The sequence below is a fragment of the Pelophylax lessonae genome (genome assembly GCF_965119305.1).
Source record: "Pelophylax lessonae genome assembly, chromosome: 5".
Lineage (NCBI taxonomy): Eukaryota > Metazoa > Chordata > Amphibia > Anura > Ranidae > Pelophylax > Pelophylax lessonae.
The window spans coordinates 149,777,306-149,795,249 of NC_138772.1; the positions used below are offsets into that span (position 1 = coordinate 149,777,306).

General features: G+C 43.0%; 1 protein-coding gene across 1 annotated transcript; it reads left to right on the forward strand.

Annotated features, from left to right (window-relative positions):
- The first annotated feature begins 5,388 nt into the window (after positions 1 to 5,388).
- Positions 5,389 to 6,004, forward strand: LOC309556998 (ferritin heavy chain, oocyte isoform-like). The gene has a single exon (XM_082259593.1). It carries the CDS (start codon positions 5,452 to 5,454, stop codon positions 5,983 to 5,985), a length of 534 nt encoding a protein of 177 aa, XP_082115719.1. The 5' UTR covers positions 5,389 to 5,451; the 3' UTR covers positions 5,986 to 6,004.
- Positions 6,005 to 17,944: the final 11,940 nt, after the last annotated feature.

The window sequence follows — 17,944 nt, forward strand, 5'->3', positions numbered from 1 at the left end:
GAGGAATATTTCACAAACTTTGCTTTAGATTGCAGGAGGTTAAATATAATAGTAATACCCTTTGCCTTGGGAGAAGTTGTAGGACCATGTTTTGCTGGGTAGTCTAAAGGGTTGGAAGGAATTTCATTGTATGTAAGTTGATATTTGCATAAGTGGGAAATGGTCCTAGGGCGTAATTTTTAAAGACTTTCTGAGTGAGTGTACTGGAGGGGGGCATGTCTCCATTGGGTAGTATGTCTTGAAGAAGAGAGCTCTGTTAGAAAGGTATGTTAGGTATCAAACATTTTAATTTCTCCAGGGGAATGGGGATAATAGATGTAGGTACAGACTACTAGACACCAAGCATCTATTGCCACGGATATAATAGGATGCTTGCATGAGGGGGAGTTTTGGAGAATGATTGCGCTAGGATAAAGGAATTGAATCGCCCTGAATGAATAAAAAATTGCTCTATATCTTTCCATTGTTTTGTCTCTGAGGTAATGAGCCAGTGCCTAAGTTGGTATAGCACTACTGCCGTGTGGTAGTCTTTCATGACTGGTAGTCCCATCCCTCCCACCTTCCTTTGCCTAATAATTGTACTGTAAGGGCACCTTGGTCTTTTTACCTTGCCATATGTATGCTCTGAGGATTTGTTTCAAAGTCAAAAAAAAGAAAAGAAGGGGGCGTGAATAGGTAGTGCCCGATACAGGTATAGAAGTTTAGGAAGCAGTAACATTTTAAAGACTGCAGATCTACCTGCAGATGTCAAATAGAACTTGCTCAAGCTATCCATCTCTTGTTTAGAAGAGGTGAGTATCGGGATATAATTGGCTTGAAATAGGGAGATGTTAAGGAGATCCCTAAATAGGACATATATGAGGTACCCCAGTGAACTGGGAATGTATGCTGTAAGTGGGATTTGATTGTTTTGAAGAGGTTAGCGCTGAGAATATTTGATTTATATTCATTAACTTTATAGTAAGATATGAAGTTGAATTCCAATAGAACTTCCTATAAGGAAGGTAGGGAAGTAGCAGAGTGATTTTGTATTCTTTGTCCAAGATTGATAAACCAGATACAATTGGGTGATTTGTTATTTTTTTGTGCTAGGGGCTCTATAAGAAGTGTAAAAATTATGGGTGATAGCGGGCATGCTGTCTGGTGCCATTGGTAATTTTAAAGGCATGAGAGAGTAAACCATCTGATAGGATGCCGAAGGCATGGTGTAAAGGGCCAAGATTGCCAATAGTATATTGCCTTGGAAGCAAAATTTGGACAGGGTATGGCGTAGATAGCCCCAACGGATCTTTTCAAAGGCTTTCTCGGTGTCTAAAGCCAGAAAGATAGTGGGAGTTTTTGAAATTTCACCGTAGTGCATTAAGTGAGGAGAGGATGAAAAGAGTCTGTAATATGCGGCTTAGAAGCCATTAGGGCCTGGGGCTTTTTAGTAGGGAGGGAGAAAACTATTTTTTTCTAATTTGGTGGCTGTGAAAAGTTTATTAGGGTCTTGTAATTGGGCATCTGACAGTTTAGGTAAGTTGATGCTACTGAGAAAGTAAGAGATTAGATTTTCAGAAGGTTCTGGCATTTTTGGGTCAATACTCAAATTATAGAGGGAGCTATAGAATGTGCCAAATGCATTAGCAATATCCTTGGGGTTTTGTAATTTGTCCCATGGATGGGATGCTTAAGGAAGGGGATTCTATGTTAAGCCTCTCTCTGTTTAGATTGGGTTGCCAATAATTTGCCTACCTTAGTGCCATTGGCATAGAAGTTAGACTTGAGTTTATATAGCTTTCCGGCATTCTGGGCTGAGAGGAAGGTGCGTAATTTAATTCTAGCTTGGGATAGTTGGTTCCTTGTAGTGAGACTAGGCTTCTGCTTATTGTCTACCTCGAGCCTCTCAATAGTGGCTAGAAGTGAATCAAGCTTGTGCGTCCTCCGGCGCTTTGCCTGAGCGCCAAGTTTCAGTATAACTCCCCTGATGTAGGCTTTCTGGGCGTTCCATGCGAGGAAGGGATCCATGGCGAAGGGCACATTATGTTTAAAGTAGTCTTGGTTTTGGTTGTTTATATATTTGGTATTAGTAGGGTTAGACATTGGACAAACACCATTGTGCCACATAATAATGTGCCCTGCGACACTTATCCCCTCCACGGTGGTCCGACCATGTGATGGTGTGGATATCTGAAGATCCTGGAGAGGAAACTTGTCCGTCAAGTCCCGTTCTGTGGAATGTTGGCATCATCAGATGTCAAACAGGGCGTTGGTCCTGAGAAAGTTGCCCAATGTAGAAGGACGGGTGTCCTTTGGAGTGGGGCCCGATATGTCATCTGGTACAGATAAGAGCCATCTGGAATAGCATTGAAGTCCCCACACAGTAATAAATGAACCTTTCTTTTCTTTTGAATCTTCTTCTAGAGTTTGTGGATTTGGATAGAAGCCCAGAGATTTGTCTCGAGTTGGGAGCATAAAGATTGACTATGATGTAAATAACCTTGTCGATGTCATACACCAAAATGATAAATCTGCCCTGGTCCTCCAGGCTGATATTGAGTGGTTTGAGGCGGACAGTATCTTTTATGACAATTAGGAAATCTCTCTTCTTCTGCATTGCGTTCGCAAAGTATACATGGGGGAATTGCTTGTGGGTGAAGGATGGAGTGTTATGATTAAAATGCATTTTTTGGAGGCATAAGACATTGCATTGAAGCTTAGTAATGTCATTCCATATAGAGTGTCTTTTATTCGGGTTATTTAGCCCCTTTACATTAAAGGATGTGATTTTGAAAGGCATTGCTGTGCAGAGTTATGAACTTTTGGGGTTACAGAGATGTCTAGATTAGATAAATGGTTGAGTAGGATGGTTTCAGGTGCTTCTAGGGTTGGAAGTGGCTCGTAGAACCCAGAGCTTATAGGCAAGCAGTGTACATTGCGACAGTAGCTGTTCAGTCTGAGGATGTGATATAGACTGGGGTTTGTTCCAAACGTAGGTGCTTAACCCTCAGTCTACTGGCTTTTTTTTTGTACCACCTAGCGACACCAGGGTCCAATGGTCCCTGTACTATAGTTTGGTACATATAATGAATAAATGTTGCATCAAGTTTTAGTATAAATATTTTTACTGTGAAACAGGGTAATAATGAATTTTGATCATAATTTTAGCTAGTAAAATATTGAATAACCATGAAATACGAAGAAATGCTTACTCATTTGGTGATAATAAAGTGTATTCTCCATATTTTGAGCACTAACTGTGAAGAGTATTTCTTCTTATATTATTTTGCACATACATTCACAGATAACAATAAAAATTATAAAGAAACTGTCAATTGAGAGAATCATTACATTTTGATATGTAGGTGTAGGGCATAGGTAGTTAGAAAAGTTATGCTAATATGATGAAAAAGTTTTACTGTCCACAGATCAAACACACCACTATGTTCTTAACATACATTTTACACACACGACACACTGTTTGAGTTTTTCTGTCTTTGCTTTTAGGACAGATATTGTTTTCTTTCATGGTGGTTCTTCTGAGGTAGAAGTTTCAGGAACTTCAGGCCCCTCAGATATTCCAGCCAGTACTTTCCCAAGATGTGTAAGGAAAACCTTCCTTTTGTGTGATTTACTTGCATTCCAGTCTGGTTTTAGTGACATCCAGATAATGTAGGCATTGATAGTACTAGCATCCATCATGTTATAAAATATAACCATTGGCCATCTTCTGGTTATTTATTTAGTACTGTAAGTATGAACCATCTGATCCAACGTATCAACGCCTCCTTTTGTCCCATTGTATGACTAAATTATTTCTGTTTTTTTGTCTTCTCGGTTTTAAACAATGGGTTGGGAATCCATAGAGCTCATGAGGATAACCACTTTGTTCATTTGGGACAGTATGATGCAATCATCATGTCTTTCTGGAAACCAAATAGAGTAGAGTAGACATTTAGGTTTTTCATGGTCACAAATTCTTGGGGTGGTTCTTTTTGTTTTTACGAATTGTTCCAACAACCGTGATTTTCTAGCTTATTTAGCTTACTGCAGGCTCGTGAAGAAGTTATCACAAGTGATGTTTTTTCCAGAATATAATATTCCTTGAGCCACATGCATTACCATTTGCTCCCCCGATTAACTTCCCTTCCTTGGTCTTGCCATTTCCTAGTGTACACCTGCATATTGGATGCATAGGAAGTTCTACTGTAGCATATTGCCCATATTTTTATTCCATATTTTCCTGGCTTCAGTGGACTATATTGTTTGAAAGGTCAACAAGCCACAAAAGGTTACTAGTTGTTCATCAACTGTCATCGACTCTTTAGGAACAAATGCTCCAGAAAAAGGTTTTACCCACAGATTGAAGCATTCTCGATCGGACTGCAACTGATCAGTAGAACGGTTTTGTCATCTAACAGCAGATCATCAAATCTCAGAACTCTGTAAATGTTCTGAAAGAGAGTTCTGCTCATTGATTTGTTGAATATTGGGCGACCATGTTCTCTGCTCCATAAATGAGACACTTCTTCATTCTTACCCTTGTAGACGCCAATCAAAATGAGTACACCAATGAACTTGTACAATTCAGCTGTAGTTAGATTAGACCATCAAGCTCCATATACAGCCGAACCTTCTTTATTGGTCCATTTACAGATGGTTTCAGCAAAGGGTTTCCAGAAGAAAAGCATGAATAAAGATTTGATTGTGTCTGTCTGTCTTTTTTCAAAACAGCTGGCACCTGGTGTTTCTCGAATGATGTTCAATTGCCTCGTTCTGCCTTGTGAATTGTTGATAGGCACAGAATTCCATTTTTCATTCTTATCTTTTGAATAGTAAATAGTTATATTCGCAGATGAAGATGACAAATTGGTCTGGGTGGTAGGTGCTGTGACGGTGCTATCATCAGAATCTGAGTTGTCTTCTACAAGGATGTCATCTAGTTCGTTTTTGTCATCCGATGGCTCGTAATCTGATGCATGTTGATCTTCTTCAGAATCTGAGTTCAACAAGCAAAGTATTTCTTCGTTCCTGAGGCATTTACGAACCATGATGAAACTACACCAAGTCAGGAAAGCATAACACATCTTCAAAAGCTAAAAAAGCAAGTCCTAACATTCAGAAACATGTCCAAACTTGCAGACTGAAAATGGCTCACAGAGTGCAGTACAGTAATCATGTGACTTGATAAGTCATAACGGAGAAACTATTGAAGAGCAACATGGTTCCGATGGATCCTGCCAGTGTACAATGTTAAAATTTTAATTTACAGAAAAAGTGTAAATACAAAAAATTCATGCTTTCAGATTTATAACTCTCTAATTATCAGTAAAAAAAAGTCATAAGCTCTCATCAAATAAAAATAATAAATTCCATTAAAAAAACACAACACAGACTGCTCGCCTCGTTCGTTATAGAGATTATTGGGTTCGCGCTTCAACAGTGATTGAACGGAACCCGCCATTGGACACCATGAACTGCCAGGTTCGCCAGAATTTCCACCAGGACTGCGAGGCCGCCCTCAACCGGCAGGTCAACCTGGAGCTGTACGCATCCTACGTGTACTTGTCTATGTCTTATTACTTTGATCGTGACGATGTGGCATTGAGGAACTTTGCAAAATATTTTCTGCACCAATCCCATGAAGAACGTGAGCATGCAGAGAAACTTATGAAGATGCAGAACCAACGCGGAGGGAGGATATTTTTGCAGGATGTGAAGAAGCCAGACCGTGATGAGTGGGGCAGTGGTTTGGAGGCTCTTGAATGTGCTCTGCAGCTGGAGAAAAATGTCAACCAGTCCCTTTTGGATCTGCACAAATTGGCTACAGATCGCAATGACCCTCATCTTTGTGACTTCATTGAAACCCATTACTTGGATGAGCAAGTGAAATCCATAAAGGAGATTGGTGATCATGTGACCAACCTGCGCAAGATGGGAGCCCCACAAAATGGCATGGCTGAATACCTCTTTGACAAACACACACTAGGGGAGTCCCATGACTGAGCTTTGTCCTGCTTCCTGCCCTCTTTATCCGTTTTATTTGTGAAATCTTTATTCCTGTTTCTCTGCTATATTTTTTGACACTAATAAAATTGTACAAGGTGCCCTGTAGTGGTGTGTGTATGGATAACTGTAATCTAGTGATGCATTCACTGAGTGTAAAGACTACATAACTAGTCTATACCTGTAAGGATTGGGAGGTAAGCTGTCTTGTCCTGATTTGACAGACTTCTATGGAGTAAGGTAACATGCGCTTCCACTGACGGGCCTAAAGGTGCCAGCTATAGTCTTATCTACTTGGATTCTGTCTTATGCATTGCTCCATATGGGGCTTTCTATTTTATGCCGAAAATGTTTAGTTTGTATACACTAGGGACAAGTAAAAACTGACCACCCAACTTTCTTTGCAGTAGGATACAACCCAGTTGTGCTTGGCTATACATGAATTCTACATCTCAGTTCTGATTTATTAGATGTACTAGGTCAGTGAATGCCACATGTGTACTACCCTCAGAAAATGGTCCGCGCCAACTGTAGGCCTATAACTTGTTAAATCTTAAGTTGTGCATATCAATGCAGATTCCCTTGCTTAAGGGCATGTATACAGAAGTTACTACAGCCTTTTATCAAAGCCAATAAAGGAGACGTTTGCAAAGACAAAAAAAAAAAAAAAAAACACAACACAAACTACCTACATGGTCCACTGGACCCTGCCGGTAGACCGAGGGTTAAACAGAGAATGTTAGAAAGATAGTTAATGCAATCAAAGGGTGTGAAAAAGTGTCTCTTATAAAAAGAAAGCAGAAAGTACAGTAAACCACGACTACTGACTGGGGGTAAACAGCAAAGGTCCATACTAAGGGCAACTAACGGGGCTAGTGTAGATGTTTTGTGGCCAGGGGAGCCATTTCAAGTGATCATATCTTCTGGGCGGTCAGATCTCTTCCAGCTTGCGTCATCCTGTCTGCGATTATGGATTAGGTGACCTCTTTGGAGCCGATGTTCCAGAATGTTTCATTGACGGAACAGGGACAGTCCCTCTTCAAGGGATTTGATATGGTATTTTTCCCCTCCCTGGTTACCACTAGTTTCAATTTATGCAATGCAGTGGTTTTGCAGGGGTTTAGTGATGGTGGCTTGGTTCTTGCATTTGTTCATTGTGTACTGCGAGAGATTTGCAAAGAAGGATAGCCTGGCGTACTGCTTGGGAAGTGTTGCAGGGTTTCTGTCAGCCCCTGATGTGATAGAAGTGGATTTGAATGGTCGTGTCTTGTGGGACTTCCGGGATCACGGCATCCGGCCATCTGATTGGCCAGAGCCGAGGTGACGTCACTCCCGCGCACGCACGCGGGAGCCAACGGTCACGGCACGGGACTCTGAAGGAACGGCCCCAGCGGCCGTTTCTTCAGAGCGCATGCACCAGTGATGTCACTGGCTGCATGTAAGGTAAATATCTCCTAAACGGTACATGTTTAGGAGATATTTACAGTACCTATAGGTAAGCCTTATCATAGGCTTACCTATAGGTAAAAGTGTCAGAGGAGGGTTTACTTCCTCTTTAACATCATTTCTGCGTGAGCGATCTTCCGAATTGGCCAATTTGGCCTTCATCCACTCCATGTGCTCCTCTTGCTTACTGTGCATATCCTTTCAATAAAGTTGGATGTGAACTCCCCCCATCTTTCAATCTAAGTTCAAGACCTGGTCATCCAATAGGTGTATGTCAACTTTAAATTGGCCAAGCTTGAGAATGTCAGCATAAATGGAGCTTTGTAGATAAACCAGCATATCTTTAAAGCAGTGTCTAGTACTGGCTGGGTGGTGGTAGGAAAAGCATCAATGGAGTTCTCTAAGGCCAAGCTCCCAGTATAGGGTGTGTGTGAAAGGCTCACCTCAGGTTTGCAGGTGTCCTACGCTGACACTGGCAGGCTCTCCTCCTCCCTTTGTCTCACTGCTGCAGCTTGTGGGGCTGCTCCCAGCACCATTTTGGCTGAGCGAACCGTGTCCTTCCTCCATTTAGACATCTCCCCCCCACATCACTGGACTTGTGTGGAGCAGATGTGCCTGTCAGGCAGAATCTACTCCCGCTGATCCCCCTGTGGAGCCGCCGTGGACCAGAGCTGTGTCAGTGTGCTGCCATCCAGAACAGGGTTGAGCCACACACCCCTGTAGCTGGAGGTTTTGTATGTATGTATGTAAGAATTTTCAGAGAATGTACTGGAGAGCTCTGGTTCCCACTTAAAGTGATACTAAAGGTTCAGTAACAATAATAACAAACGTGCAGCTTGCTATGGTGGCACCCGAGCCAAGCTGCAGCTCCCTATGTCCATTCAGATACACAGCTATGGTTTGGCCCTGTCCTCTCATGATTGGCTAACTGACTTTGATTAATAGCAGTGGGAGCCAATGGCCAAAACCTTTTTGACTTTACTACCCCTTTAAGCATGGTATTAGATTTGCAGACGGTAATGTTACTATTTAATTAGTGTGCAAAACAAGGTTATCCCCTTACTGTGAACCTGGTGTTGCAGCGCAGCTCAATTGAGCAGCGCTGCAACACCAGGTTAACATTAATTTAAAAGCACTAGCACTTTAATTTGCAGCAAGCAGCTACTGAGAGCACAGACACTTTTTATTTATATTCCATCTATTTATTTACACTATACCATAAGCGCAAGTTTTACTGCCATATATGCCCTTACAGTGGTGGGATGTGTCAGCAAAGTAGGCATACACATTAGTATGAATTTTAATGCGTAAAGGTAGTGAATGTTTATACAGGAATTGATGTATACAGAGGTATGTGAAGTAATCAGAAAAGGTTAACCAACATTTTTCTCTCAGGGATTCAAATGAGCGGATAGTCTGCCCAGCGTACAGGTGGGAGAGATAGGTCAAACTCTTCTAATTCCAAGAGGAAATTGGCAGATCTGGGATGAATTGCTGTAGGGTCTCCATGGGCACAGAAATAGAACTAGTGTTAGAGGGGAGAAGATGTGGCTGGAGCGGCCGAGACTGCAGCAGAAGAGGAAGCAGGATGAGCCAGAGACGTTTCTTGGTTTTGAAGGTGTGTACTCCACTGCAGCTCGTGCTTTGCACTTAGATGCCTGATCATGCAGGTTGTGCTCAGGTTGAGAAGGTTTATGCCTCGCTTCAAGCTCTGATTGCACAGGGTGCAAACCACTTGTGTCCTGTCATCAGCACATTTTCTAAAGAACTTCCACGCTAGAGAACTCCTTTGAGCTGACTTTGGTGCGCTCGTTCCCTTGCTGCATTGGGCAGTAGCGGGCGTAGTGTCTAGGGCACGGCCGCTCCGCTTCTGCACCCTGCTCCCTCTTCTGCTGTGCTGGTGGCTCTGTGCGACCACCGCCTCTTCCTCCAAACTACTCAGGTCACCTGCATGACGTTCATTCCATGTGGGGTCGAGGACCTCATCGTCCTCCACATCATCTTCCACCCAGTCTTCACCCCTGCCCTCCTTGTCGGTCTCCACAATGCTGAACGCCACAGCAGTTGGCACCTGCGTTTCGTCATCATCGGAGACGTGCTGCGATGATCCTTGCATGTACTCATCTTGAGAAATAAGTGGTTGGGCATCGCTGCACTCAATCTCTTCCACTTCTGGGGCAGGGCTAGGTGGATGGCCCTGGGAAACCCTGCTGACAGAGTCATAAAAAAGAAGAAGAGACTGCTGTATGGCTTGGGGCTCAGACTGCTTGCCTGATTTGCAAGGGGGTGAGGTGAAAGACGGTTGGACATTGGCTGCAGGTGCCAACTGTGACCTTTCTGCAGTAGACTGGGTGGGAGACAATGTGAAGGAACTGGAGGCACTGTCAGCAGCAAACCAATCTACTATCGCCTCCACTTGTTCTGGCCTCATCACTTCTAGGGGCGTATGATGCCCTACCAAATACTGATGCAGGTTCTGTCGCCTACTCACACTTGAGGAAGGTGTTTCACTTGTGCGTGTAGCTGGCACAGATCGACCACGTCCTCTCCTTGCAACAGGAGCTCTAGCAGCAGCACCACGACCCAGGCCACGACCCTTATTTGACGGTCTCCTCATATTTCTGTAATTTAAGATCTTGCCCTAGAAAGGTTTTTATTGAATAGCGGAATAGGAAATATGATCCAAAAAAGTGTATGTATCTCGCACGTACAAAACCACACTAGGCCCCAATTACTATTGTTTCTACCCCTAAAAGGATGGATGAGGAGTAGGAGGAGTATGGAACAGACAGCACCCTCAAATCTTCAGAAGTATGAGATGAACCTCAAAAACTTGGAAAGGTGGATCTCACACGTACCGACACAGACTATCCCGCAATTCAATTGATCCTCAAAGGTTTTTATTGAATAGCGGAATAGGAAATATGATCAAAAAGAAAGTGTATGTATCTCACACGTACACCACCACACTAGGCCCCAATTACTATTGTTTGTACCCCTAAAAGGATGGTTGAGCAGTAGGAGGAGGAGTATGGAACAGGCAGCACCCTCAAATCTTCAGAAGTATGAGATTGTGTTCACTGTACCCCACAAAGATTGTGTTCACTGCACCCCACAAAGATTGTGTTCACTGCACCTCAAAAAGGATTTTGTTCACTGCACCCCACAAAGATTGTGTTCACTGCACCCTAAAAGGATTTTGTTCACTGCACCCCAAAAAGATTGTGTTCACTGTACCCCCCAAAGATTGTGTTCACTGCACCCCACAAAGATTCTGTTCCCTGTACCCCACAAAGATTGTGTTCACTGCACCCCACAAAGATTGTGTTCACTGCACCCCACAAAGGATTTTGTTCACTGCACCCCAAAAAGATTGTGCTCACTGCACCCCAAAAAGGATGTTGTTCACTGCACCCCAAAAAGGATTTTGTTCACTGCACCCCAAAAAGATTGTGTTCACTGCACCCCACAAAGATTGTGTTCACTGCACCCCACAAAGGATTTTGTTCACTGCACCCCAAAAAGATTGTGTTCACTGTACCCCCCAAAGATTGTGTTTACTGCACCCCACAAAGGATTTTGTTCACTGCACCCCAAAAAGATTGTGTTCACTGTACCCCCCAAAGATTGTGTTCACTGCACCCCACAAAGATTCTGTTCACTGTACCCCACAAAGATTGTGTTCACTGCACCCCACAAAGGATTTTGTTCACTGCACCCCAAAAAGATTGTGTTCACTGCACCCCAAAAAGGATGTTGTTCACTGCACCCCAAAAAGGATTTTGTTCACTGCACCCCACAAAGATTGTGTTCACTGCACCCCACAAAGGATTTTGCTCACTGCACCCCAAAAAGATTGTGTTCACAGTACCCCCCAAAGATTGTGTTCACTGCACCCCACAAAGGATTTTGTTCACTGCACCCCAAAAAAGATTGTGTTCACTGTACCCCCCAAAGATTGTGTTCACTGCACCCCACAAAGATTCTGTTCACTGTACCCCACAAAGATTGTGTTCACTGCACCCCACAAAGGATTTTGTTCACTGCACCCCAAAAAGATTGTGTTCACTGCACCCCAAAAATGATTTTGTTCACTGCACCCCAAAAAGGATGTTGTTCATTGCACCCCAAAAAGGATTTTGTTCACTGCACCCCAAAAAGATTGTGTTCACTGCACCCCACAAAGATTGTGTTCACTGTACCCCACAAAGGATTTTGTTCACTGCACCCCAAAAAGATTGTGTTCACTGCACCCCAAAAAGGATGTTGTTCACTGCACCCCAAAAATGATGTTGTTCACTGCACCCCAAAAAGGATTTTGTTCACTCCACCCCAAAAAGATTGTGTTCACTGCACCCCACAAAGATTGTGTTCACTGCACCCCAAAAAGGATTTTGTTCACTGCACCCCAAAAAGATTGTGTTCACTGCACCCCACAAAGATTGTGTTCACTGCACCCCACAAAGGATTTTGTTCACTGCACCCCAAAAAGATTGTGTTCACTGCACCCCACAAAGATTGTGTTCACTGCACCCCACAAAGGATTTTTTTCACTGCACCCCAAAAAGATTGTGTTCACTGTACCCCCCAAAGATTGTGTTCACTGCACCCCACAAAGATTCTGTTCACTGTACCCCACAAAGATTGTGTTCACTGCACCCTAAAAGGATTTTGTTCACTGCACCGCAAAAAGGATGTTGTTCACTGCACCCCAAAAAGGATTTTGTTCACTGCACCCCAAAAAGATTGTGTTCACTGCACCCCACAAAGGATTTTGTTCACTGCACCCCAAAAATAATGTGTTCACTGCACCCCAAAAAGGATGTTGTTCACTGCACCCCAAAAAGGATTTTGTTCACTGCACCCCAAAAATATTTTGTTCACTGCACCCCAAAAAGGACGTTGTTCACTGCACCCTAAAAAGATTGTGTTCACTGCAGCCCAAAAAGATTGTGTTCACTGCAGCTCACACACAGAAAAATGGATGTGGATCACTGACACCTGCCTATCTCCTATCCCACACCACACAGCAATATCGATTGTAGTTTGTAGAACACAGTTTCCCTAAAATTCAGCAGCAGCAGCCTCTCCCTAACAGGATTGAGAAGAGTCACCCCACCCCCCACACAGCAATATCGATTGTACTTTGTAGAAGACACTGACCCTATAATTCAGCAGACTCTATCCCTAAAATGCCTACAACTCGCCCTACCTAAACACTCCGACCTGTCCCTCAATTCTATCCGGACACAAATGGTTTTTTCCTGCCTGTCTTTCCCTAATCAGCAGCCAGCACATTGATGTGTGCTCTGTCCCTGATCTAAGCAGCAGAATGAAGACGCTGCGGCTGCCTGGAACTTATAAAGACTTGGTCACATGCTTCAGACGGCCAATCACAGCTACTGAGACATTTGCAGGCATGGCTGGGATGGCTTAAGGCACACCAGTTAAACGATTGTTGATTGGCTGTTGAAAGCCCGCCATGAAAAGAGCGCCAAAGCATGCAAAACCCGGAAATAAAACGACCGAACACGGATTTTTACCCGAACATACAGTAAAGTGTCCGTGTCCGTGTTCGGGTACAAAAAATCCAATTATTCGGTACGAACACGAATAATACAGTCCGTGTTCGCTCAACGCTATTCAGGACAAATAGTTGGGTAGTGGAGGCTGCCAATTGTATGCCAAGGAAGGGAGGGTCGATGATGTCCATTGGAAAGGAAATTGTTCGAAAAAGTAGGAGGGTATGGGATATATGAATAACAATGATTTTGGATTTTCTAGCATTCAATTTATAACAGGAGGTTTTGCTAAATAAGGAATTTTATTGTTCTTTAAGTAGAGATGTTTTAGGGTCAGGGGGCATTAAAATGACATTGTCCACAAATAGACTTATTTTATGGACTAAGTCATGGAATTGAATACTTTTAATACAGGGATTAGATCTCAGCAGCCAAAGGTTTCATGGTTAATGAAAAAATAGGCGGACATCCTTGTCTTGTACTATTGGATATAGACATACTGTAACTGTAGACAACATGCCAGAGGTGAATACTCTCGCATTTGGGGAAGAATAGAGGGACAAGATGGCAGATTGTAACCAACCAATTATTCCGAAATTATATAAGACAGCCCTAAGGTACCCCCAGTGGACTCCATCAAAGACCCTCTCTGCTCTAGTGAAAAACAAAACTAGAGAAGAAACCTTTGCAGTCCCCACCTACTGGGTAAGTTGATAAGGCGCCTAGACAGGGGCTTATCTGCCAGAGATCTGGGTGTATCAGAGTAAGCAAAGCATTCACCAATCTTTGGGCAAGGGCCTTAGCAACAATTTAAACATCAGTGTTGATTAGTGAGATGGTTCTGTAATTAGCAGGGATTGAGGGGTTCTTATTGGGCTCAGGCATTGTTACAATAAGACCCTGGAGCATTTCACAGGGAAATGAACTTGGAGGACATGGCTAGAATGAACACTGAAGTTAAATGAGGAAACCAATTCACTTGGTTGTTTATACTACTCATTAGAGTAACTATCAATACCTGGAGACTTGGAATTGGGAAAACTTTTAATAACACATTTCACTTTTTGAGGAGTAAAGGGTTGGGAAAAGTTAAGAAGCTGATCATGACACAAATGGGGTAGGTTACACGACTGCAAAAAGAATGTTAAGACAGAGTCTGATGGTTGTATTGTATTAGCATAGTTTTGAAGGTCATATAAGGACCGGTAGTAATTGCTAAAAGCGTTGGCTATTCCCTGTGGATTGGAAAGTTTTCATTAATTGTGGAATGGATCATTTCTAGGATCCTTTGTTGCACGTGTTGTGCTCGCACTTTTTTGCTAGCCACTGTGTGTAACATTTTGCTCATCTTACATAAATTGCAATATTGTGAATAGGCCCTAAAACATAAATATTTTATTTTTGTAGTCAACCAGTTCATAGTATTTCTCATAGTAGTAAATCAAACACCTGCTGATAAATCTAGAAAATTTTGTATTTTTCATCCAAGTGGTTTGTTCGGTTCACTCGATGGTGGTGATGTCTTTAGTATTTAAACCCACATGGGAAGGCCAGTACCCACAATTGGTGAGTATGTGGCATTACATAAATTGTATGTGTATTATTTATTTTACTTTTTCATAATTCATTGGCTTATATACAGCAGCAGCAACCCACTATGGTTGATTTCCAAAATAAATCGTCTTTATTAGGTTATTTTTAGCTGGAAGTAGCAAAGAAATCTGTTGCAAAGTATACACTTTGAAAAAAAAATTAATCTTACACTAGTCATAGAAATTGTCAATCAGTACAAAAAAACAAGTTGCATACAGTAGTATAACTTTTTGGCTGGACAAGTGTGCAAAGTACCCCTCTAGGCAAAGTACCTTGTTGATGAGGACAAGTGACACTTCCCTACAACCCTGGCTGGTGGTTGGGAGGGTCTGCTGGCAGGGGCTTTCCGGATTCGGAATGTTCCCTTTAAACCTTTTAAAAATAGGAAGGTAGGTCCACAGATAACAGTCAACCTTAAGTACCCCCCCCCCCCCTGTGTGTGTGAATGAGTAAAGCGGTACATAGTACAAAAAAATGTAACCCTGAAATGAAATAAAAACACTAAAAGTTCTTTATTAAAAAAATAACAAAAATAAGTCCCTTGATGTAAATACACTGTTCACCATGATACCTGCCACCTGCTGATTTGTTAAAATTAAAAACCTGACAAACCCATCACACTCGACACACCCTGACGGTACTGCTTGCCTAATGAAAGCTTCCTGATACAGTAGTGTAGATAGTGTAGAGCAGTGATAGGACAGGGGTAGGGACATCATTGGCCACATATGACCAGTGCCCAAGTCTTAATTTAGAGAATGGCAAAGCCAACATTTTACAGTTTAGCACCACATATTTTAAGCCTGTATGGACAGGCTGCAATTTATGAGTTTCTTAGCAGAAAAACAGAAAAGAGAAACATTTTAAAGTTTAGCATCACAGATATTAGGCCTTTTTGGGCCAGCCACCATTTCTTAGGTATCAAGCACTGAAAAGCAAGAACTGACCGCACACTGTGGAATCCGTCCATAAAAGTCCTTTATTCCATCACACGGTACAAAACAGCACCAGGAGATACAGTACAGTGATACAGTTAACACAGTTTACACTAGGAGTGCTTAATCATAACTTTTACACATTTCGGTATTAAGCAGGCACATCTTCCAAAAAAAATAGTTTATCTCCTCCCAGACAGAAGATAGAAATAATATAAAGAATTGCAGCACAGCTATTATACCCTTTGGGCACGGTTATGGTGCCGAGGTAGAGAGCATGCAGATTGGATCTGGAAAAACAAAATGATTCTATTTTTATTTGAAGTTTAAAACAGAATGTGATTTCCATTTTAAGTGTTTTTGGACAGATCACTGTTTCTAAACGAGCAGAAGCAAGGAGGTTCAACCAACAAGTTTAAAAATATATTGGGTTTTTGTGAAAACATAGTATAAATATTGAAAAGTTTTGCTGCAGAGAATACCATACTTAATAACCACCTAAAGTCCAAGATGCTTCACCCCCTTCCAATCCAGTAGTGATGGGCCGAACAACCCCCCTGTTCGGCTCACACCAGAACACCTTGAACAGGGGAAATGTTCTAGCGAACATGCGAACTCTATTAAAGTCTATGGGACACGAACATGATAAATCAATTCCTTCATTTTAAAGGCATATATGCAAGTTATTGCCATACAAAGTGTATGGGGACCTGGGTACTGCCCTGGTGGACATGCAACAATGCAAAAAAAAGTTTTAAAATGATTGTTTTTACAGTAGCAGTGGTTTTAATGATGCTTAACTACTTACCGCCCACCCACGTAGGTCTACGTCGGTTGACTTTAAGTGGTTGTACCGGGGTGATGCCTCTAGCTAGAGGCATTACCCCAGTACCATTTTTTAGAGCCGGCTGTCGGCTTTCCGGCAGTAATGACTGATGCAGCTCGGGAGCCGCTCAATCGGTATCCTAGCGAGTGGGATGCCCCCCCTCCCGACGCCTTCCGTGGCTCTGCCCGGGTCTCTCGGTAGGACGGGAGCAACCAGCCGGTGCATCCAGTACGTCACCCGGCAACCGGGTGACGTAACCGGGAGACCCCGCCCCTTGCCTATCAAAGAGCTGTCAAAGCTCAAAAGCGGTATACGGTGGGACCCCTCAGAAAAGGCGGAAGCGTCTTTAATTTTATTTTTTTTTTCCGAGTGCGGCGGGTATCCTGATTGACAATGGATTTACATTGAGGGGCACTATTTTTTATTTTTGAATAAAGGTCTTTTGTGTTTATTTTTTCGTACACTTTTTGGGTGAATGGGTAGGGGTATGATGTACCCGTTACCCATTCACATAGGGGGGGCGGGATCTGGGGAGATTTTCTAGATTTAGATAAGCCCCCCACCTGCAGACCCCCACAACCACAGACCAGGGCTGTCGGGAAGAGGCCTTTGTCCCCATCAACATGGGGGCAAGGGGCTTTGGGGGGCACCTCAAAGCACCCTCCCCACATTAACAAGCAGGATAAGAGTTGGCGCATCACACATACCTATATAGCATCAAGGGGTATGCAGTTCATGTATAGTCATTAATCTGGTGTAGTTGATGGCTGAAATAGATTACACTCAGGGCCAGCTCAGCTGCAGAGAGAAGTCAGCTCTGAAAGTGAAAATAAAAACAAAAAAAAAAAAAAAAAAGCAGAGCGCCTCTAAGTGTTATCAGTTTAATTAAAAGGGTAATGCAGGTACAGGAAAACTGCTCACATTTAAAACAGTATAAAATAGCTCATCTGTTAGGTGGTCTGCAGGAACACAGGGGTCCATGGGGCTACTGCGCACGCTCGGAAACGCGTTGTGCGTTTGGCTGCTGGATCTGTCACGCTGGGCTCCCCTATCTGTTGGCGCCGGATGTACTGAGGAGCAGGGCGCCCTTCTGAAGCCGACAGCCATTCTACCTAACGGTCTCTCGGCTCACCAGGTGTCTCCCTGAGGAACAGAACACCTTCCTGAAGCTGCTGACCATCCTACTATCTGGTCTCTTGGCTCTCCAGACATCTCCCTCCTTCAGCATCCCCTGCACCATCTCTTGGAGCTACTAACATCCAGCCGTGGACCCCTGTGTTCCTGCAGACCACCTAACAGATGAGCTATTTTATACTGTTTTAAATGTGAGCAGTTTTCCTGTACCTGCATTACCCTTTTAATTAAACTGATAACACTTAGAGGCGCTCTGCTTTTTGTTTTTATCCCCACATTAAGGGTAAGCAGCTCGCTCCCCCCCCATCCTTGCCTGCCAGGCTGCATGCTCGGATAAGGGGCTGGTATGGATTTTGGGGGCACCCCATTTCATTTTTTAAAAATTTTTGATGTGGAGTTCCCCTTAAAATCTGTACTAGACCCAAAGGGCCTTGTATGGATTTTTTTTTGGGGGGGGGGGGTCCCACACTTTTTATTTTCTTTTTAATTTTGGCGTGGAGTTC

Excerpts from the sequence above, each read along its gene's own strand:
- LOC309556998 (XM_082259593.1), top strand. The coding sequence starts at position 5,452 with ATGAACTGCCAGGTTCGCCAGAATTTCCACCAGGACTGCGAGGCCGCC.